This window comes from Indicator indicator, chromosome 12, assembly GCF_027791375.1.
Source record: "Indicator indicator isolate 239-I01 chromosome 12, UM_Iind_1.1, whole genome shotgun sequence".
NCBI classification, from domain to species: Eukaryota; Metazoa; Chordata; class Aves; order Piciformes; family Indicatoridae; genus Indicator; species Indicator indicator.
Window position 1 is genome coordinate 27,749,462 of NC_072021.1, and position 21,526 is coordinate 27,770,987.

At 44.3% G+C, this 21,526-nt stretch overlaps 1 protein-coding gene across 1 annotated transcript in view; it reads left to right on the forward strand.

Annotated features, from left to right (window-relative positions):
• Nucleotides 1-21,282, forward strand: part of ZNF704 (zinc finger protein 704) — a 53,779-nt gene extending 32,497 nt beyond the window's left edge. Inside the window, exons 2-8 of the mRNA XM_054385487.1 lie at nucleotides 4,929-5,032; nucleotides 8,763-8,995; nucleotides 11,467-11,567; nucleotides 13,395-13,656; nucleotides 16,073-16,177; nucleotides 19,245-19,339; nucleotides 21,086-21,282. Coding sequence (XP_054241462.1) covers nucleotides 4,929-5,032; nucleotides 8,763-8,995; nucleotides 11,467-11,567; nucleotides 13,395-13,656; nucleotides 16,073-16,177; nucleotides 19,245-19,339; nucleotides 21,086-21,197 — 1,012 coding nt within the window. The 3' untranslated portion in view covers nucleotides 21,198-21,282. The remainder of the gene's footprint in view (nucleotides 1-4,928; nucleotides 5,033-8,762; nucleotides 8,996-11,466; nucleotides 11,568-13,394; nucleotides 13,657-16,072; nucleotides 16,178-19,244; nucleotides 19,340-21,085) is intronic.
• Nucleotides 21,283-21,526: the final 244 nt, after the last annotated feature.

Below are 21,526 nucleotides of genomic sequence, written 5' to 3' on the forward strand. Positions count from 1 at the left end.
ACTTCTCTCCTTCCTGAAGAGAGAGGTGCTGCTCACTGTGTTGGGTATGAAAAGAATCACTGAAAACTTCAAATATCAATGTCTTTGTGACTGCAGATGCTCTCCTCCTCTGTCCTCAGGGAGCACTGCACAGCTCAGCCAATTTTAGGTGCTTTAGATGAAGACAAAGAAACTGGACCGTTAGACCAGTGCTAGTAGTATGGAAATAGAAAAATAAAAAGATGGAAAATCACAGAATGGGACCTCTAGAGATCATTGGGTCCAACTCCCCCTGCTAAAGCAGGATCATCTAGGGCAGACCACACAGGAACACCTCCAGGATGGCTTTCAAAATCTCAAGAGGAGACTCCACAACCTCTCTAGGCAGCCTGTTCCAGGGCTCCATCACCTCCACAGTAAAGAAGTTTCTCCTCATGCTGAGCTGCAACTTCTGTATTCTAGCTTATATCCATTATTCCTGATCTTATCACTGGGTACCACTGAAAAGAGCCTGTCCACTTCCTCTTGCCACTCACCCCTCAGCTATTCATAGACATTAATAAGATCCTCTCTCAGACACCTTTTCTCCAGACTAAACAGTCCCAGTTCTCTCAGTCTTTCTTCATGTTGTGCATCAGTGGAAAAGGCTCCACCTCTCTGTGAGAATAGGAAGAGAGTTGAATTCTCTAATGGAAAATGAGGCCATCTTATCTGTGTTACCTTCGGTAGTAGTAGGCTTAGTAGCATCAACCATAATGTGGGCATTTTAGAACTCTTCATAAAAGTGATAAATTTATACAGAATGTGGTTTAATACTGAAGGCAGCTTCCAGGGGACAGTGTGGAAGGTGCTGAAGATGTTATCTTCCAGATGAAGGAGGTATCTTCATCACAGTTGAATTTCTGCTTGGCAGCATCGAAAGCAGCATGGCCAGCTGCTTGAGGATGGTGATTTTCTCCCTCTACTCCACTCTCATGAGATCCCACTGGGATCTCCAGCTCTGGAGCCCCCAGCACAAGCAGGGCATGGAACTATTGACTACTGGAGCAGGTCAAGAGGAGGCCACAGAGATAATCCAAGGACCAGAGCCTCTCCTATGAAGACAGGCTGAGAGAGTTGGGCCTGTTAAGCCTGGAGAAGAGAAGCCTCCAGGAAAATTTAGAGCATCTTTCTAGTATTTGAAGGGGGCCTACAGGAGAGCTTGGAGAAGGACGTTTTACAAAGGCATGGAGTAGCAGGATAAGGGGTAGTGACTCCAAACTAGAAGCTGTAAAATCATCAGCAAAACCAAGGAAGCCTCAGTAAGAGGGAGGGCAGTAGCTTTAGTTTAGTGTGAGTGTGGCTGTTAAAGAAGAGGAGGATTTGAAGTGCCAGGCTGACTGGGCTAAGTTATTGCAGGGAACCAGTGAAACCATTCTCCTTGCAGAGGAAGCAGGGAGACGTGAAGCTGAGAGACTTGAGGTGGTGGTGAAAGATCTGTCTCCAGGTCTTCTGACTTCTGCTGCTTATGTCTCAGATGGTTCATCATAATTCAGCTGTTGGTGTGTGCTTAGATTTACAAAGACTTGGAAATAAAGGATCCAAACCACCTTGGTCTCAAATCCAGACCACAGTGCTGCAAATATGTCACTCCAGAAGTTGGGAGCTGGTGTTTGAAGACCTGTATGTGGTATTATAGAGGAAAGAAGAAATCCTCACAGCTGATGTAGTAGATTACCTTGCAACTGATTTAGATTTCATTACACCTCATAACAGTGTAAGCAACGTGAGGGATTGTAACTTCAGTCCACAAAAGATCACCTTAGCACTGGTGGCATAAATTATTTGTGAGCAATCAGTGTGTAACAAACAGAGTGCAAATACTGTTGCACAGCTGCGTGCAGGTTCAGCTTCCCAGTGGAGAAAGCTGGAAAAGGCTGAGGCAGTCCCAAGGCATTGACTCAGATGTGATGCTGAGTAAATGCAGATGGCTCAAGTGGTTCCTGTCTTCAGCTTCATGCTTTGCCTCTCTCTCAGGCTGCTGTTGCTGCAGCAGTGCTGGCTGAGTGATACATGAAATATGTGTGTTTACATCTATGAGCCAAACTGTAAAAGTGTGTTTGGGAGCAGAGTCACAGAAACCAGCACTTGTAGCTGCTGACATTCTTGTGGGTGGGAATTATGAGCAGAGGACTCCTTGTTCACAGGGTGCAGCTGAGCATTGGCGAGCAGTAAAAATGACTGGCACTCAAAGCGGGCAGAGAAAAAGTCCAAAGATGGATTTATTTGGGCTTTCCCTATTGAAAAACTGATAAGTTGGACCAGGTAGGGGAAAAAAAAAGCATTGTAGTAATTGCAGGAGTGTGGTTTAGCACAGCTAGAAAAGGCAGGGATTCTCATGACTGTTCCTGTAAAAGTTTTTCTCTTGAGCACAGATGCCAACGCTGACAGCTATGGGGCATTATTGACAAAATGATTTGGAGCAAAGGATAGTTCTTCAGAACAGCAGTCTGGGGCACTGCAGAAGAGGAAGTAGCCACATCAGCAGAAGAGCTAGAAGGAGTTAAAATTGCAGACTATTTGGAGGATCTTTGGGATTAGCTCCAGGTCTAGACTCTGACTTCTTGACACCGACTTGGTGAATGCTTGCAACAAGGGCTGTAGTGTGATTGTCTAAGAGGCCCCAGGTGGGAGCGTGTTAGCCCTGTTGCCACACACAGAGAAGAGCCTTGTTAGGAGGCTGATTGCAAGCACTAGGGATCAGCTTCTCCAGTGTGTTGGGTGATTTTGTACTCACGTTGCAGAAATGCAATTATTAGTGGTTCCACAGCTGCATAAAGGAGTAGGGGCAGTTGGTGTAGTCTTGCAGGAGTGGATTACAGAGCAGCCGAATCCTTCTCACAGAGTGGATTTTTATGCTGGGACATTAGGTAATTGGAAAATCATCTGGCAGGGCTGGTCTCCAGAAAATTAAGCATCTCCATGTCATCTCTGAGGAAAGGTCTTCTGAGTGCAGCAGCACTTGGCATTCTGAGTGAAAGGCTCCTCTGCAGCCAAGAGGACCCGATGGGTGACGAATTCAAGGTGTTACATGGTTATAGCAGATATCCAACTCCTTTGTATATGACTGCTATGCTCTTAGCAGCAGCCTTGGCTGAAGAAAAGGAGTTTCTATGGATGTAATCAGAAGGCAGCAGGAACCACCATCAGCATTTCAGTTCCAGAGTCTAGTGTGTTGTAAAAGACAGTTATAAGAGCTAAGCTGTTGTGCAGCATGGGAAAGCATTTGTTGGCATCTGCCAGAAAGCAGCTGGGAACTGTTCCATGGACAAGGTCATGGTTTGCTCACTGAAATAGCAAGAGGCTTTGACTACAGCATATTTTCCAGTTAGAGCCTTGTACCCAATGGGTGAAATGGGATCCTAGAAAGAGAACTGCAACCAGTATGTCTGGTTCCCCAGTTCGTCAGTTAGTACTGATGAACAGTTGATAGAAAACATCAAGTAGCTGAACACTTCTCATGTTGGGCTTTAAATAAAGACTTAACCTGACCAGTTAAGCAGGTCTCCTGGCAAGACACAGGGAGAAGTCCAGAAATCCAGCAATGCAGAACAGAGCTGAGAAAATGGTCCTTTTGTAAGAAAAATAAATTCACTTGATCTCTAGTAAATGAAAAGATGGTCTTAGATGACCAGTCCTATGTTCAAAAGCAAACATTTACAAGAAGTTTGCTGCTTTGATTCCACTGTCTCATTAAAATGGAAAGCAAAAGTCTGCTAAACTCAGTTCAGTAGTTTTATTTTGGTACAGTCACTCTTCAAAAGTTGTACATTGTCAGGAATAGAGTTACTTTAGGGGCGAAAGTGATAGTAAACATTTTTACAGACAAAGAAAATCCTGCATTGCCTCAAAAAGCACTATACCTTGAGCAATGGATCACTGAAGCCTCCACTGTTCCTCAAATCCTCTCCTCCCTCCCCTGAAAAGCTGGCTGCTTTCCTCTCCCTTACAACTTTTTCCCTGTGCTTGCTCCTCTGATGTGGCGCTGGTTCCCAGCAAGGCCAAGCTATGACAGCCGTGAGTCCCTCTCTTCTTGCTGTGCTGTCCTGCTGGCTCAGGTGCTTGTCACACTTGCAGAAGATGTTCTCCTTTTCTCTCTTTGCACTGGTTTTCTGCCAATTTGCTGATTATTTGAAATAAGTGGTCCAGGAGGATATTCAGGATCAGTCTTTCAGAGAGAGTACAGGAAGGTTCATTGTGTTAAGCAGAAGCAACAAGGGAAAAATCGCATCCCTTAGCTCCAGTTCATAGCTCTTCCTCATTCTGCAGAGGCTAATGCATGTTATGCATGGTTTTAGTAATATTACCTGGGTTTGCATCTCTGTGTGCTCATCCAAAAGGAAAAGTACACACATAGCTGTAAGAGTCTGAGTACAAAAGGAGACAGAGTCAAACTTAGGATCACCTGACAATTTTGTACAAAGATGGAGTCTTTTTTCCTGCTGCTTTTCCTATTTACATGGAGCTGGTTTGCTTAGAATTGTAGAATCATTTTTGTTGGAAAAGACCTGTAAGATCATCCAGTCCATTCTCTAACACTACCAAGTCTGGTGCCAAACCATGTCCCTCAGCACCACATCTTTGCCCCTATGAAAAACCTCCAAGGACAGGAATTCAACCACCTCTCTGGGTAGCCTGTTCCAGTGGTTGAGAATCCTTTCAGTGAAGAAGTGTCTTCTAATACTCAGCCAAAACCTCCTCTGGTGCAACTTGAAGCCATTTTGCTTATAGTAGCCACTTGATATACTCAGGTTGCCAGAGACAAAAGGTTTGAGCCCTCTGCTCAGAGCAGTGCTTCTGTTACTGTTCTAGGCTGGCTTAGGGTTTGGGATGGTATTTAAAAACCAAAACACTGAAAGAAGTTGAATGTTTGCTGATATACTTCCTGCCTCCTATTCACTGTGTTTCAGAAAATCTTCAGAAGAACTGGACATGGATAAAGTAACAGCAGCCATGGTACTCACCAGTTTATCCACCAGCCCTTTGGTCCGCAGCCCTCCTGTCCGACCCAACGGTAAGCCTACAGAGCAGTGCCTGGGCAAGGGCTGCAGGGAGGGGTGCCAGGTCCATGTATCTGAGGGCTTATTTCCAGGAGTTGTGGCTGTGGTGGAGGACCAGGGGTCAATGGCCATCTTATGGCAGAGACCTGTGCATGCTGGGGATCATGCTGAGCTTTGCTCTGGCCTAGTCAAGATCTTCGGTGCAGCACTAGCAGAACTGAGAAGGAACCTTTCCAGCTGAGACACAATGGACTAGCAGTCTGCACAGGAACAGGTCTGTTTCTGCTGAGGCAGGATTAGACCCTCAGTTCCTGTGCCCTCTGTAATTCTGATGGTCTGCCATACAATCCATAATCCCTTAAAAGACTGCTCCATTCATGGTATAGCAGAAGGCACACAAAAATAAATCTAAACACTTAGTGATAATAATGATGTTAATAAAATATAACTAATCTCTGAAGCCTGAAATTTTACAAAGTGTTCTATTTTAAGGAGTCATTTAAATGAGGACACCCCTCTTTGGATGTCTCAGCATTGTTTGTGTGTCTCTGGCTTTTCTTACCTGTAACTGCTAACTAGATACCAGGTGCCCTCCTACTGTAAATAACTGAAGGACTCCGAGGAATACTTAGAGATGCAAATCAATAGGGAGTTAGTCTGCATTTCTTCATGGAAGCAGAGACCATCTACTGAATGATGTTCTTTCATACAACCAAAGAGTGATTTGGGTTGAAAGAGACCTAGTTCCAACCCCCTGCCATGAGCAGAGACACCCTCTACTAGAGCAGGTTGGTCAAAGCCCCATCAAACCTGGCTTTACAAGGAATTTGTACCAATGTCCCAGCTTTAAATATTTTTGGACAATTGTATGTCTTTTCCATGACTTTCTAGAAAATGTATGTTTTCTCTAGTCAGCTGCAACTCTAGCTGTGAACACTCATGGCTCCTATTTATGTGCTTTCCAGTGCTGAAAACCAGAAGTATTTATGGAGTAGCACTGCTCTGAGGAACCCTGGGAAACCTCTGGCAGTGACATCCCCAGTGAATGTTCTGCCTCAGGACTGGAGGTTGCCAGCCCTCACAGAAAGCCTATAAAAGGGTGAAAACATGGAAGGCTAAAAATGTACCTGCCCTCCATCTGCTGAGCTCACAGCCAACACCACAGACGAAGGTGGATTTTGGCTGATGTGCCAGACAGTAGTTTGGAGCAGCCAAGGCATGCACATGTCCCACATTGCACCCCAAATCAAGGGGAGCTGCTGTAGAGTGGGGCAAGGCACTATCTGCCACCTTAGTTTGAGCAGATGACACTTGGCAGGAGTAGCAGTGCACATTAGGTAGCAGCTGGACTGGAAAGATCCTCCAAACAAGCCCTTTTGAATTGCTAATAGGTAAGTGGTAGCTGTTAACTGCCTTTGATATTTCTTCTTGCAGTCTTGAGTGCTCTTTGATATCTCTTCACATAGCTTGTCTGCTTGATTCCCAAACCTGGGAAGACTAGCCTGAAAAAGTAATTCACTTGTCAGCAGTCACAGACAAGATTTGGAAGCTGTTGTTGGGTGCCTTCTCCCTCTCTCACTTTTACCTGAGTGAAGGCTTACTAAAAGCTTAAAAGTGGAAATAGTTGATGATTTAAAGCTCCTTTGGTATTGCAAGGCTAGGCTCTGATCTCAGGAGCTGCAAAGGTACTAGTGATTAATTCTTTACATCCTTTGCCAGAAAAAGGCAGTCAGTAGCAGTGTCACTAAAGGAACATTTGTTAAAACAAATGGAATTTTGCTTAGAAGTAAAAAAAAAACCAAAACCAAAACTGACTTCAGCATTAACAGTAAAGTCTGATCTGTGCTGGAATTGCTGGGGATCATCACCCATGTAAACTGGATCAGAGTCTGGCCCTCGTTGCCTTGCAGCTGAGTAATATTTGGTCTGGTTCTCTCTCACGCAACTCCAGCAATGTGAAAAGAGCCCCAGAATAAGAGTAAGTTGCATTTATATTTATATTTCAAACTTCTTTACGTTGACAGATTTGTTAGTATCAATGAGGGCCAGTGCTTGGGTTTTTTTCCTGTTGTCAACCTCATTCAATCTTTTCCATGCTACTTTTCAAATGTTCTTGATTTACATTTCTTTCTCAGCTTGGTGAGGAGAAGCTGTAAACCATGAGGACACAAAGCACCACCATAAATGTCTCAGAAAGTAGTAGTTGAAAGAATGCTGCTTCTTTTGTTTCCATGAAAAAATGGAAATACTGAACTGTGCTGAGGCCACAAGTTGACACCAGATGTACTTCTTGGATTTGGCACAAGACTCAAGTACTTAAATGAAACAAACCCCACCCCCAGCACAGTGAAATGAAGACTGCGATCATGAACCAGAACATGACAGTTTCATATGTTAGCTGCCTGAAGTGTGTTTGTCCTTCTCCAAGGAGGAATTTGGGGTGGGGAGGGGGGGTTGATCCCATTTGTGCTCTGTGGCCCCACAACTGCAGGATCTTGGCCTTTATTATTTTCTCCCTGATGTAATTAGTTAAACGTATCTGTAAGACATTGATAAGGAATGAAGGAGTGACTTCTGCATAACCCTTCAAGGCAGGTGCTGGCTTGAAAAGACTCCTGTCTCACACTTCAGCAATGTTTGACCAGCAGATAAGCTGTTACTTGCTTGCCAGCTCCAAAGCTGGGTATTGCACAATGTTCAGGCACTTACAGTGTCATTGCCAAAAGCTTCCAATGCTTGAGTTAAGGAGGAACTGCACCTAAGCTATCCCTGCCCATGTGCCCTGTGAGAACCTGAAGCTTCAGGCAGAGCCATGGGTGGTTGTACCTCTGGGCTTGCTCAGGCCATACATTTGCTGAGCTGATGACTCATATGCTCCTCTCCTGCCAAAAGCCCTTCAGGCACTGGGAAGAGTGACATGCCAGTATCCAGAGCCTGAGAACCTCGGAATGGCTCAAGCTATGCCTCAGACTGTGAAAGCAGGGCTGTTATCACCACACTCTGAGCTGGAGAGTAACTTGTTGGTTTGAGTGCCTGCTGACAGCCCAGTGTTTGAGGAACTGCTGAGGTGAGGAGGTGGTTCCTCCAGTGAGTAGATGTGGAGGTGAGCCAGAGTTTGTGTCCTGCTTCTGAAACCAGATGCCTAATGATACACCTGTATGAAGAAAAAGGGAGATTCTTCCAAGGATCCATACAGCCTTGTTTAGAGATCCAAAGTGGGCAGAGGCCTGTGCTCTGGGCGATGAGGAGGAGGCATTTGAGTGTGTAACTGTGGTTTTCTTTGCTGTGTAGTACTGTGATGACCATCGTGTTTTTGCAGATCTTCTTAGGGGCTCAGAGTGTATGTTCCCTTCCCAGGGCATCTCCTGTTGGACATGTGGTGGCTTGCAGTTTGCTGTGATGTCCCACCACAGTGGTGTGTTCCTGTTGAAAACTGAGGATGTATTTGAATGTTTTCCCTTCATCTTGCAGGCAATGCCTGACTGCTTATTATGCACCAGAAGAGGTTATTTTCCAAGCCTAGCATTTCTTTTCAGAAAAATCCCTATTTAAAAAAAAAAAAAGTCAAATATGGAATGTATCATTTGTATGCAGTGGGTTAGATGTGACTTTTCTTTCTACATCCAGCAACTTTGCTTTCCTTTATTAAATGTTAATTACTGTCACAGCATCTAAGCCTTAGATCAAAGAGCTCCTTAGCCCTGCATGTGAGACTGTTGTAATGATGGCTGTTGTTTTTGACAGAATCCCTAAATGGATCTTGGAAAGAAGGAGGATTTGTGCCTTCTAGTACCAGCAGCAGTGGATACTGGAGCTGGAATGCTCCCAGTGACCAGTCCAACCCATCCACCCCATCTCCACCTCTGTCAGCTGATAGTTTCAAAGCTTTTCGGACACCTTCCCAGCCAGATGATGGTATTGATGAAGCTGAAACAAGCAACCTTCTCTTTGATGAACCCATTCCTAGGAAGAGAAAGGTTAGTCTTGTGTTTAATTCCATGCCTATGGGCAGACAGAATTTTGCTGTGAGAAAGGAAGAGGTTACCCAAGCAGCTTTGCATATGTATGCCTCTTTGGCATCCAGTTAACACAGGTACTTGGCCTCCACACTGTGGCTTGTTCAACCACATCACCTGCTGCACACACATGCTGCCATCAGCACCACATATTTGCTGGCAGATGGTGAGGTTCTACAGAGCCTCCTGCTCAGAAAACACTAGAGTGATTTCCAGAAGGTGTTGCCTCTGGCCATTCAAGGAATTTCTGTCCTACTTTAGCAAATTCTTTGTATGCAGGATGCAACAGGCAGCCTTGAGATGTCATCACAAAAACTGAATGTGGCCTTAATATCTCTTGTTCCCTGCAAGTGCTGTTTGTCTGACAGCATGTCAGATACCTTAATACTGTGAAGTTTTCTCTGTGCAAACATATGGAGTGAAAAAAGGAGAGATCAAACCTGATGGCTTTTGATACAGTATTAGCAGTGGCCAAATTTATCCTTGGTAGGAGTGCAGAAGCAGACTAAATAAAACACAGCTTTAAAAAACAATGAAGTCGAAAACTCTCCCCCAAAAAAGCAGTGTTACGCTAGCAAGCAGGCTCCTCTGGAAGAAAAAGAAAACAAAGAGATGGCACTTCTCCAGCTTCCCTTCCCTCCCAACACAACAGGACAGATTTTACATAGCAAGATGAAAAAGGGCTTTTTGTAAGGAGAAAAACCAGAAAATGTATTCTCCTCAGTGATTTTGTTTCTGGCTCAGCCTGAGATAGTTAATTGCTTCATCACCAGCAGGAAGAAGCTCTAATGATTGTTTAAACCTGTTCAGATTTATCCTTCTGCTCCAGAAGCTGCTTATTTGCTGCCTCACACTGTTCTGCCCTTGTTTGAGGGAGAGGGGTATGAGATGTTTGTGCTTCTTGTTAGAGAGACAAAAAATATTTTGTAGGACACCTTTGTTATGATAAATTTGAAGCTAGAGCTGTCTGTTAAACTAAAGACAGGGCAGATATTGGGGGATGTGGGACAGAAGTATGAATGCAGAAGTGGTTCTGGTTTTCTTTTTAGTTCTCAAAGTTATTAACATCACCTTATTAGCATCACTCTTAATGCTTAGCTGCCATGAGACAGATGGATTTGCAGCTGCCACCTTTCTTGTTTTCTAACTTGTTGTCAAGAGACCTGGAGCTGTTTAGCTTGGAGAAGACTTAAAGGGGATCTTACTAATAGCTAAAGGATGGGGGACAAGAGGATGGAGCCAGACTCTGTTCAGCAGTGCCCATTGATAGGACAAGAGGCAACAGACATAAACTAGAACAGAGGAAGTTCCACTTAAACAAAAGGAAAAACTGCTTCTCTGTGAGGGTGCTGGAGCACTGGACCAGGATACCCAGAGAGGTTGTGGAGTCTCCTTCTTGGGAGACTGAAAACCTGCATGGGCAAGGTGCTGTGGCTGCCTCTGCTTGAGCAGGGGGGTTGGACTAGGTGATCTCCAGAGGTCCTTTCCAACCCAACCATCCTGTGATTCTGTGATTTCTATTTCTGTAGTCACCACACATCTATTATGCTGTCAGTTCTGGTTCCTAGGGATTTTGCTCTGTATGGCAAGTGTTTTGTTTAGATAAATACTAATATTGGCTGCCAAACTTTGGTTTATAAGTGAACTGTGTTTCCTGCAGGTTGTGATTCTGGTCCCAGCATGGTACTTTATCTGAGTACAGCTTTGCACCTTCAAAAACTGAAATGAAAATGTGCAGGTTATTTCTTCTTTGGGGTTGTGAAAATCAGCAGGAGTAAACTGGAAATAGAGTGACTGGGAACCTTACTTGTACTCATTAAAGTTTCTTCCATTTCATGTTTGGAAAATGTCATGTTAGCAACCACTTCCTGTTTAAGAAAGTTGTTTGCCTGAAAGTTTCCACTAACATAGTTATTCCTCACCAAACCATTTCTGTTCCATTGTTGTCTTAGCATTCTTGGCAATTCTTGGGTTAGTCAGAAATGGAAGTAGGGTTTATGTTCTGCATTTCTGCTGAGTGACAGTGCTCACAAGAGCTTACTTTGGGAATATCTACATTTAAGAAGAGGCTTTGCATTAAGTTGGAAGTCCTCATCAGTTGTTCTTTGAAAGACCCCAAAGAGGCATAGTAAGTCTTTATATTGTCTACCTCCTTTAGCAGGGAGGCAGAAACTAGAAACTGCAAGTGAAAAAGCTGTACTAGAGAGCAGTGAGTTGATGAAGTTCTGTCTCAAGCTGCTCCTGCAGCTTGTCATGGAATTGTGTTGAGTTCTGTAGGGTGGCACTGCTGATGGAGACATCATTACATGATTGCAGAGTCAAGGTAGAGGCTCTGAACCTCCACAGGGGTTTGTAACTGTCTATCTGCTCTGGGTGGCTTGGTTTGCTTTCTATCTTCCATACAGCTAATGTTATTTTCTCATCACTTTCAGAACTCCATGAAGGTGATGTTCAAATGCCTGTGGAAAAACTGTGGGAAGGTACTGAGCACAGCTGCAGGGATTCAGAAACACATACGGACCATTCACCTTGGGTAAGGCAGCAGTCTCTTCTGAACTCTAAAGGGGACAGCAAGTTTCAGGGTCTTGCATGAATACTTTCCAGCCTCATTCTACATCAGATCAGGTGCTTGTGCTAGTTGGGAGTCAAATTCATGCCAAATAAACCCCCAAATCCTAAGGAACCTGAGAAAAAGCAGCTAAACGGCAGTTTCCATGTGTATGTTGCTTGGACTAGGAGCAAAAGTGGCTGAATCTTGTGTGGCACAAGTTTGGCTCAGAGCTTTAGCTTGTAACTGAAATCTCTTGTGCAATTTCCTGAGTGACCTAGCTGTGTCATATGGAAGTACAGTGGAGATTCATGGTCTTCACCTGTAAGATATGTGGAAATACATCTCTGTTGTGTAAATCTGTGTTACTCAGTGTTTAAAAACTAAAGTGACCAAGAGGAAGTAGTCTGGTGTGGAGCTCAAGGAGAATCTTGCAAGGGTCTCAGTAATTGCTGTTGAGCTTAGTCTCTGAAGAGTGAGGCTATCAGAAACAGAGGAAAAAATGCAATTAAGAACATTGCTTTGGCCTATGTGCTATGGGGACATTGTTTCTGTGTCATGGGAGAAAGAGAAATTAACATCAAACAGCAGAAATTCCCTGGAATTTGTAGTTTGCCAGAGAGGACTTTTAGGGAATGGCTGGCTGTGGTCAGATAGTGCTTCTGGTAGAGCCTTTCACACCTGCTGAAGCCATGCTCTCTCAGTGAGTTCTGCTGTGTAGGCTGGTGAGAGGACTGTACAGAGACACATGGGTCATAAGGCTAGGGGCTGGCTTTGGGGTGCATGCCTGGAAAAGGAGAGGCCCAGCATTCAGTCCTGGGGTGGACATGGAAAAGGAGAGGCCCAGCATTCAGTCCTGGGGTGGACATGGAAAAGGAGAGGCCCAGCATTCAGTCCTGGGGTGGACATGGAAGGCAGGATGCTTTGGGCTCACAGATTTCCCATGGGGAAGATTCAGGAGGAAATAGATGTGCATGAGCTGTGAGTTACCTCTCATACCTGTGAGTATAGCATGTGGATTATGAATGTGCTAAAACAGTGGTGTGGTTTGGACTTCAAGATCACAAGTAGCCTACTGGGAACTCCTGCTTTGACTGGGTTGCTGCATTCCTAGCACAAACACAGCAGTAAATAGTGCCAGGGATGCAGGCAGAATTAAACCTTCCACACCTCCTGCAGGAAGTCTGCTTCTGGAGAGTAGGACCAGAAAGTCCTTCACTGGCAAGCTAGCCTGTGTATGTCCTTTATCTACCTGTGTGTGAGGGAATTGTGTGGTGAGACTGTTTTGTAGCAGCTTCTTCTGTTATGCCAAGGAAAGTTATGGTGAACCATGTCCATAACTGTATTTGGTTTAATTAAGTAACCTGTGCTAAGATTACAGCCTGTTTGCTGTACCATTAGTGAAGTACATCCTGCCTGTGTTTGTCACCTTCACCTGTCATTCTGTGGATGCTTTGTCATTTCTAAAGTCATAATGTGTTATGATTCTTGTTAACTTCAATAGTTAGCAATGAGAAGCTGATATTTAAGCTGAAGCATAGAAATTAAACATCTATTCCAGGGGCAAAGAATTAGTCAAGAGTAACACACACAAAAAAAAATCCAATTCCTACTTCTTTTCCCTTCAGACTAGATTAATTTCTTTTCCTCTCCCTCTTCCCTGCAGCCAGAATGCTGATAAAGTAGGTAGGATTTGAACTGGGAATATTAATTTATTGACAGTGTGAATATATTTGCTCATGCATCTAGAACTTAAAATTCACCTTGGGATTGTTGCTTTCATTTAATCAGTCCTTCTATCTCTCGGCACAGACGTGTAGGAGAGTCTGACTACAGTGATGGAGAGGAGGATTTTTACTATACAGAAATCAGGCTCAACACGGACTCAGTAGCTGATGGCTTAAGCAGTCTTTCCCCAGTCTCTCCATCTTTAGCGTCTCCACCTTCCTTTCCCACCCAAGATGCAATCCGTCCTGAAACTTCTTGTGCCAAAACCGAGACAAAATTGATGACACCTCTGAGCCGCTCAGCTCCTACCAACCTCTACCTCGTACACACGGACCACGCTTACCAGGTAACCCTGCGGAGGGTGACCTCCACTCAGCACGTGCAGGTCAAGATAGATGTTCACTTCTGAAATAGATGGTTGATTCTTGGTTTGTTTGTGCTCCTGCCATAGCTGCTGGACTTGGGGCTGCTGTTTATCCAGCCACACATGGGTGCATGCTTCACAGAATCATAGACTGGTTTGCGTTGTAAGAGACCTTAAAGATCATCTAGTTCCAATTTCCCCTGCCATGGGCAGGGACGCCTTCCTTTAGACCAGGTTGCTCAAGGCTTCATCCAGTCTAATCTTGAACACCTGCAGGGAGAGGGAACCCACAACTCCCTTTTGAGCAACCTGTTCCAGCATCTCACCACCCTCACTGCAAAGAATATCTTCCTAATATCCAGTCTAAATCTACCTTCTTCTAGCTTCAATCCATTCCCTCTTATCCTATCACTACAAGCTCCTGTAAAGGGTCCCTCCCCAGCTTTCTTGTAGGCCCCCTTCAGGTACTGGAAGGTTGCTCTAAGGTCTCCCTGGACCCTTCTCTTCTCCAGGCTGAACAGCCCCAACTCTCGCAGCCTGTCCCTGTACTTCAGGTTGGGAAGAGTTGCTCTGTGTCCCACTGCCTCATCATTAATTCTGCACTGACCCTTAGGAAGGCCCCAGGTGATGAGCTCAGATGTGATCTCCTGCATTGTAAAAGTCCTCATTCAGTCAGCTGAGTCTATCCAGAGTCTGCCATTTCAGCTCTGCTTTTACTGTACATGTCTGTAGGCAGGTACCAGGGGGATGCCAGGAACAATTAATTTCCTTTATCTGTACAGTGTGAGGTGTCAGTCTGCACATGTGAGGCAGAATAGGAAGAATGAAAAGGCAGATGTGGTGTCCTCCTGCCTTGAGAGGTAGTCATTTGCAGTGGCAAAAATCCAATCAGATCCCAAAACTCCTGTTGCAAAAACTTCCAGCTAAGTTCAGACAGAAAGCATCAATTTTAAAGTGCAATAAAATGTGAAAGGTTTTGGTCTGGACACCATGTGACAAAAGAAGAACAGGGGCTTTGAAGTAGTGTGGTCTATGACCTGCCTGTGCACCAGGGAAGGGAACTCTGTTTAATCAGATGCAATAACTTCTGCATACAGCATTGTGCAGATGGAACCTTTGTGCTGCGTGTCTGGAGCAGACCCACTAAATGGGCAGAGGGAAGCACACAGAATTCACAGGCTTGTTGTAGACACTTGTGCATGGCAGAAGGTCTCTGCTCAGGCATTCAGGTTGTCCTTGCAAAGGAGCTGCAGAGCAGGTGAGTGGCATCTTGTGCTAGAGTCCTTTTCGTCCAGCAAGAGCAACACTCTCCAGGAGGCAAAATGGAAATTCAACTCCCATCAGAAGCAGGAGGAATTGAGCCCAGCTGTCACTCATAGCATTTAAGCATTCCTGTGACTAACCTGTTGTATAAGAGGGAGGAGAAGAGAAGGTGACAGCAGCATCCTTAGCACTGTCATGTTTCCTGCGTTTTGCTTGCTGGAGTGACCCGTGTCCAGAATTTAAGAACTTTTTTTTTACTTCTGATCTTACCTGTATCAAGATTAAAGTATTGGAATGTTATGTTGTGAGGAAGGCAACATCACATATGAATGAGAGCATGAAAGTAGAAGCTACTTCATTGGGAGCAAAGAGGCAAAATTCACAGCTCATACAACTCTGATAACAGAGCCTGAATAATGTTCATCCCAGGATTCCTGCTAGAAAAGGGAAAAATACATGGAATCCTAAGATGGGCTGCAAGAAACTGCAAGCCATCTGCTAGTTGCCACATCCCATATGGCTGTAAAATGGCAAATGTGATACCTGTACTAAGAGAGGAGTAAAGAGGAAGCGAGCAGGCAAGTTCAGGCACTCTTAGAATCATAAAATCATTCAATTTGGAAAAGACCTCTAAGATCAAGTCCCATCCATTATCTAATTCTACAGAGGCTGGTGATAAACCATGTCCCTCAGCACCACTTTTTGTTGTCCAAGAAGCCTCACCAACTACTCTTCAGTTGTTTAAGCCAACTGCTGCCAATTGAAATGCTGCTTTCTTTATCATTCTGGAACAGGTGATCGTTTGCAGTGTATTTGTTGCTAGCTGGCATTATTTGACAAGTTCTTTGGATGTGGTGTTTGACTTGGTGGGGAGGGTTAACCTAGTTTGGAAGGGATTTGAGTGAATTCCTGTGAGAGCTCTTGTCTTTCAACAAGGTTTTAAGAACAGTGCTATATAAATCTATCCCTTCCTCGCTGGCTTACCCATGATTAGCCCTTCCATAGAAGTAAAACGTGGGTTTTTTCCAGCCTGGAAAGTCTCTGGTAGATTTACAGTTTCAGTGGGATGAACCCTTGAAATGCTTTGGAAGAGGAATGGTTCTTCTTACTGGAATAATATTTTCTTTCCACGCAGGCCACTCCTCCGGTGAACATTCCAGGGTCAGCAAAATTCACTCCCAATGGCAGTAGCTTTAGCATCTCCTGGCAGTCACCTCCAGTTACCTTCACTGGCATTCCAGTAAGTGAACAACAACAAAAACAGGAACAAATTTTTAGAACTTTTTTCTGGGTTGTTTCACGTTGTCTTATGGTAGAAATAAATGACTTAAGAGATACCAGTAGGAATCAAATGAAATAGATGCCTCAGTTTGCCAGCATGGCTGATTTTAATGTTTTTTGCCAGCCTCTTGAATTCAGTAGTTACTTTTTTTTTTTTTAATCAGTGTCTACAAGCAGCAAATTAGATCTGTAGTATGTATTTTTTTAAACCCTATACTTACAGAAGAATATTTTGGTAGGTGCAGAGTCTGGCACTGCATGCTCGTTCATTCTGACAAAACTAGATGTAAAATCAGCAAGGTAATGGTTTTGCTCAGAGGAAAACTGGATTCTAGCAGTAGGGCTGTTAGCTAAATGAACTTGGAAAATGAAACAAGTTTGAAAGGCAGCTGAAAGAAACAGTAAGTTGAAATGTGAAGTCTGATTCTAGCAGGCTACATATATGTAGCTCCTACTGATAGCAGAAAATTGTTGGTTTATACAGAAAATGTGTTCAGTCCATACTGCATCTTGGTATGACCACAGCACATACTGCATTTGGACAACTTTCTAATGAAGCTGTGTTAGATGTAAAGTCAGCTCTGACCCTTTCTTGGAAAAAGCTGGATTGCAAGGCTAATTTCATGAACAGGACTGCAGAAATGAGATGTTTGTTTAAACACAGGCTTGAAGTAGTCCTGAATGTAAAGCAGTGTAAGTGTGGGTGCTGCAGAGGAGTTAAAAACATTTATGAAAAGCTCTACAGGACTGGTCCTCTAGTGCCTGGTATAGTGAACACGAAAAGTAAATGTAAATCACTAGTTACAATGGGTGGAAAATCTTCCGTGTAATAAATAGAAATACATATTAATGTATGCTGGGTTTTATTGGAGGGCATTTCTCAGTACAAATTTATATTCTCTAATAATAAACCTTTTTGAGATCACAGCATCTTGTTTAATGCTGTACTTCATGAATGTATGGATTTTTAAAGTGTGGTACGCACAGCACATTGCTCATCCAAAGAACCATACAGCCTTTTTTTTTTTTGCCCTCCTGACAGTCAATATTAGACATGGCAATATGAGATACTATTTCCCTCCTTTCTCTTCACCAAGTGACTCTCCAAAGCTTCTTAGTGTCAACCTTTGCCAAATCTTTGGAGATTTCCTGCAGAGGCTGTGGCATCCTGCAGGGCTGATAAAAAAATGGAAGTGGCTGAATCAATTACACTGCACTCTGCCAATGAATATTTATTAAATTCCATCAAGGAACAACTAACAGTGAAAGACATCCTGCTGGCAGCAATTTCAACAAGAGTGCCTTGACAGAGCCTGCTATCCATAAAGTTCCTTGAGAATTTGATTTCCCAACAATGGGGTTGATATGGAGTAATTATGAAACAGGCTCCTTTTGTGGAGCAGCAGCTATCGGTGCCAGGAGTGTTGAGCATCTACAAACCCAATTAGTCACATTGTAAATCAGACACTTAACAGGCCAGGATTAGACATGTATGTGTTGGGTTTGCTTGTTGGAGCAGCAACATTGATCTGTGGCTGCAGAGTAAAGGGTTCTCAAAAGAATCTCAGGAATGCCAGCTCCCTCTCTGAGAATCATATGCAGATGGCAGCTGTTGAAGTTCAATTTCAGTGCAATCCCAATACAAGAAGCTGGGGAAGCAGTGTAGGTGGCAGAATGAGAACCACTCAGGGAACCACTTAAGCTGCCTTTATATCTGTCTAAAAATGTTTATAAGGCTATTTAGGGAGAAAAAAAAAAGGGGGGGGGGGGGGGAAAGGGAAAAAACCCTTCCAGGTTTGCACACGTTTGAACATCCTGCCAACCATGAGACTGTTTGTGAATTCCAAAGGCTTGCCTGCAGTGGAGACTTGAATGCAATAAGTGAGGATGGGTGCAAAGTGATGTTAAATAACTCTGTATTAAGTGAAGGTTTCATTTCTCCATTCCAAAATAAATTAGAGAGCGCCTCATAAAAACAGGGCTCTGTCAACTGACTCAGTCACACTGAGCGCAACTGCTTGAGGAAAGCTGTAGAACAGGGGACTTGCTCCTTCTCTTGGGAGGTTTATTTAAGCCCAGACTTGTGTGACAGAGACAGCATAGTATAAACTCCTGCAATTGTATGGATTCCTGGTCCTTGAGATGAGATGCATGTCTATAGCACACAAGGGAAATTCAGAGAATACATCCAAACAGTTACCTTTGGCCCTGACCCTTCATATTTATTCCAGACATCTTCTAAAATGGTTTTGGGATGCTTTTTTTGGCCTGGACAAATCACTGAGCAGTAAAGGATTAGGTAAGGATTTGCAAATGTGCCTAAGTTAGTCTAGCAATGATGGACTGGGGCTGTTCTGTTCCCAGACCCATTAGAGGGCTGTTGAATCCTGAGTTTGAACAGGCTTCTCTCTAGACCTGCATGTCAGCAGTGAAGGCCATGAGAGAGATGGAATTTCAAAATAGTTGTCTTTTGTGGGGTTTTTGACACCTGCCTCAGATGTTTCCCTGTTCATTTGTGTGGACACTGAATTTTGATGACTCTGAGTGCTCCCTGATTGCTATCCCAGGGTGTTCAGAGAGACATCACAACTTGCTTTAAGTCTTGGCTTCAAGCAGCCTTTGGCAGAGCAGCTCTGAAAGGCCCTTGTTAATGTGAGTGTGCTTATCAGCAAGCTCCTGAGCACCTCAACAGAAGCCATAGAGTACTCAGAGTTCTTAGAAAAGAACAGATCCTTTTTCTGTATTTCCCCAAACCTGCAGTGAGTTGATCTGTGTCCTGGTTTGCTCTGTTAGGGTGACTGGAAATAGAGGGAAACAAAATGGAGCTGTCATCAGGTACCTAATGCTCAGTGGACATCTTTCTCTAGAGACCTACAATGTAGTTGAGCTGTGTGTTGTCTGGTAACCTTTCCTGGGTGTCCTTGCCAGCATGTACCACAAACTGCCTTTTCTGGGACAAGTGTTTGTACTGCATTTGTTCATATCTGTATGTTCTTCACAAGCAGCTTTTTTGTCTGTATTGACAGGTCTCACCAACTCATAATCGTCCTGCAGGGATTGGAGAGCAGAAACAGTCCCACACAGTTCTTTCATCACCGCCTAGAGTAGCATTTGGCTTGAGGTATGGGACCATTAGCTCTTGCTGACAGAGCAGCAGTCAAGAACCTGGAGGGCACTTAAGAAATAAGATGTCAGTGGACAGAAAGACAGAAAAACCACACCACCACCCAGCACTGCAGGGGTCAGGCAGTTTCTTACTAGAACACTTCAGACTAAGTGTTCTGGACCTGTTTGGCTTTGCATTAGCATTGAAGGTAAAATTGGGGAGAAAAAGGAATTGTTGGGAAATGAAACAGGCAGGCTGTGAGGCAAAACTGCAGGCCTTATGCCAGGCACGTCCAGAGGTCAGCTGCAGATCCAAATGGCCCTGTGAAGCAGCACTGCCCTGAGTCACTGCTGCAGCCAAAGCCCCCTGAACAGCAGTGGGTGGTTTTGTCCTTGAAGGGCTGGGCTGCCCTGGGTGTTCATCTCCACTCAGTCAGTGTGGTATTTGGCTTCGACTGAATTCTGAGAAACCATATCTTATACTAAATTAGATCACAGCTTTTTATACCTTGTCTTCCTTGACATGAGCTTCATTCACTTCCATTTGAAGCTAACTGATGTTTGTGAACCAAAAGTTATGTTAAAAAAATCAAACTGTGATGCTAAATTTCTTACAGTAAGGAAATTCCTTATTTCTCGCAGTACTAAAGGTGGCTATAGCCTAAAATGAGACAAAAGGAAGATTTGATGCTTTTCAGTTTCTTGATGACTCTCAGATCATTGCTTATGCTACAAGCTAAACTTAAGATCTTCCCAATTCGTGGATTATGCCCATTGATGAATGTTCAGTAATCAGAAAGTGGACAGGTGTGCAAGAGGGGTCACCAGGCAGCTGCCATGTGTGCCATGCAGTATGTAGTAGAGGAATAACACAGTTCTGTTTGGACAGTTACTTGATTTAAAGACTCCAGGGCAGATGGCTCTGCCATAGGGGACCTGTGGATACTTGTCATAGGGTTGCTCCTCAGGTTTGCTGGCTTGCTATGAGTTCACTAAAAAGAGTCCCATTTCAACAGGTACTTTGTAAAATATTGAGTGTGGTTATAAGATGGAAAACATGCCAGTCCTTACAGCTGCAGAAGCAGACACTGCCTCACTGCCTGCCTTTCTGCCTTTGGGAACCACAGAGGAGCAGCACACAGGAACACGCTGCAAGTGAGGGCAAGGGCTAGACCTTGTTGGCAGTTGCTTTGCTGTTTGGCAGCCAGCGAGTCAGAGCAAACCATGCAGAAGGGACTGGCAAGCTCAGAAGCTGGTAGCTTTTCCCCTCTTTTGCATAGTTGCTGCCTGCTGGTAGGCACAGTCTGCAGCTCAAGGCTATGCAAAATATTTGGGCCACAGCAAGGAGGACTTCTGCCTGATATGACCAGGACTGTGGTGTAGAAGAGTTCTGACCACCCATTACAGCTTGGCACTAAAAGTGGCTGAAGTGCCATTTATGTAGACTGGGGTTAGTTGCTGGCTGAAGTCAGGGCTGTGTGTTCCTGATCATCTTTGGGGCAGAGGAGCAGGCTCAGCAGCTGCTGCAGAGGGTGTAGAAGAGGAGAAGGTCTGGTTCCTCAAAGCTGTGGAGTCACGACCCTGTCTATCTGCCTGGTCAGCTCCCAGCTGACTGGAAAAAGCGCAGATCCCTCTGAAAGGCCAGGAGTGTGATTCTGAGAGTTCTCTGCCTGCTGCGCTCTCTTGAGATTGTTGGTCTGGTCTTAGGGTGATAAAAGCCACAAAAGCATCTCCTTAACAAGCTTCCCTTTCTCTCTGACAGGAAGCCTAGAGGGGAGGGGAAAAAGTGTCGGAAGGTCTATGGGATGGAGAACAGAGATATGTGGTGCACTGCCTGCCGATGGAAGAAGGCCTGCCAAAGGTTCATCGACTAAAGATTACGATTATGCAGAGGATTTGGGGGTGGGGGAGGACAACAGCAGAACCAGGCTGCTGCAGCTGCACTGTATTACTTCCCATTTTCCCTCCAGTGATGTGGTGTTGGAGAGTTTTGGGTTTTTTTGGGGTGTTGATTTGGTTTTTTGTTTTGTTTTGTTTTTTTTCTAAAGAGCTTTGTATTTCAAAGTGAAGCACTTGTAGCCAAGGAGAAGCACTAATCAAAACCTGTGTGGAGCAATAGAGATTAAAAAAAAAGACAAGGAAAAACAAAGAAAAAAAACCCCACAACCTACAAGCAAAACCAAGAACGTACAACAAAATTCTG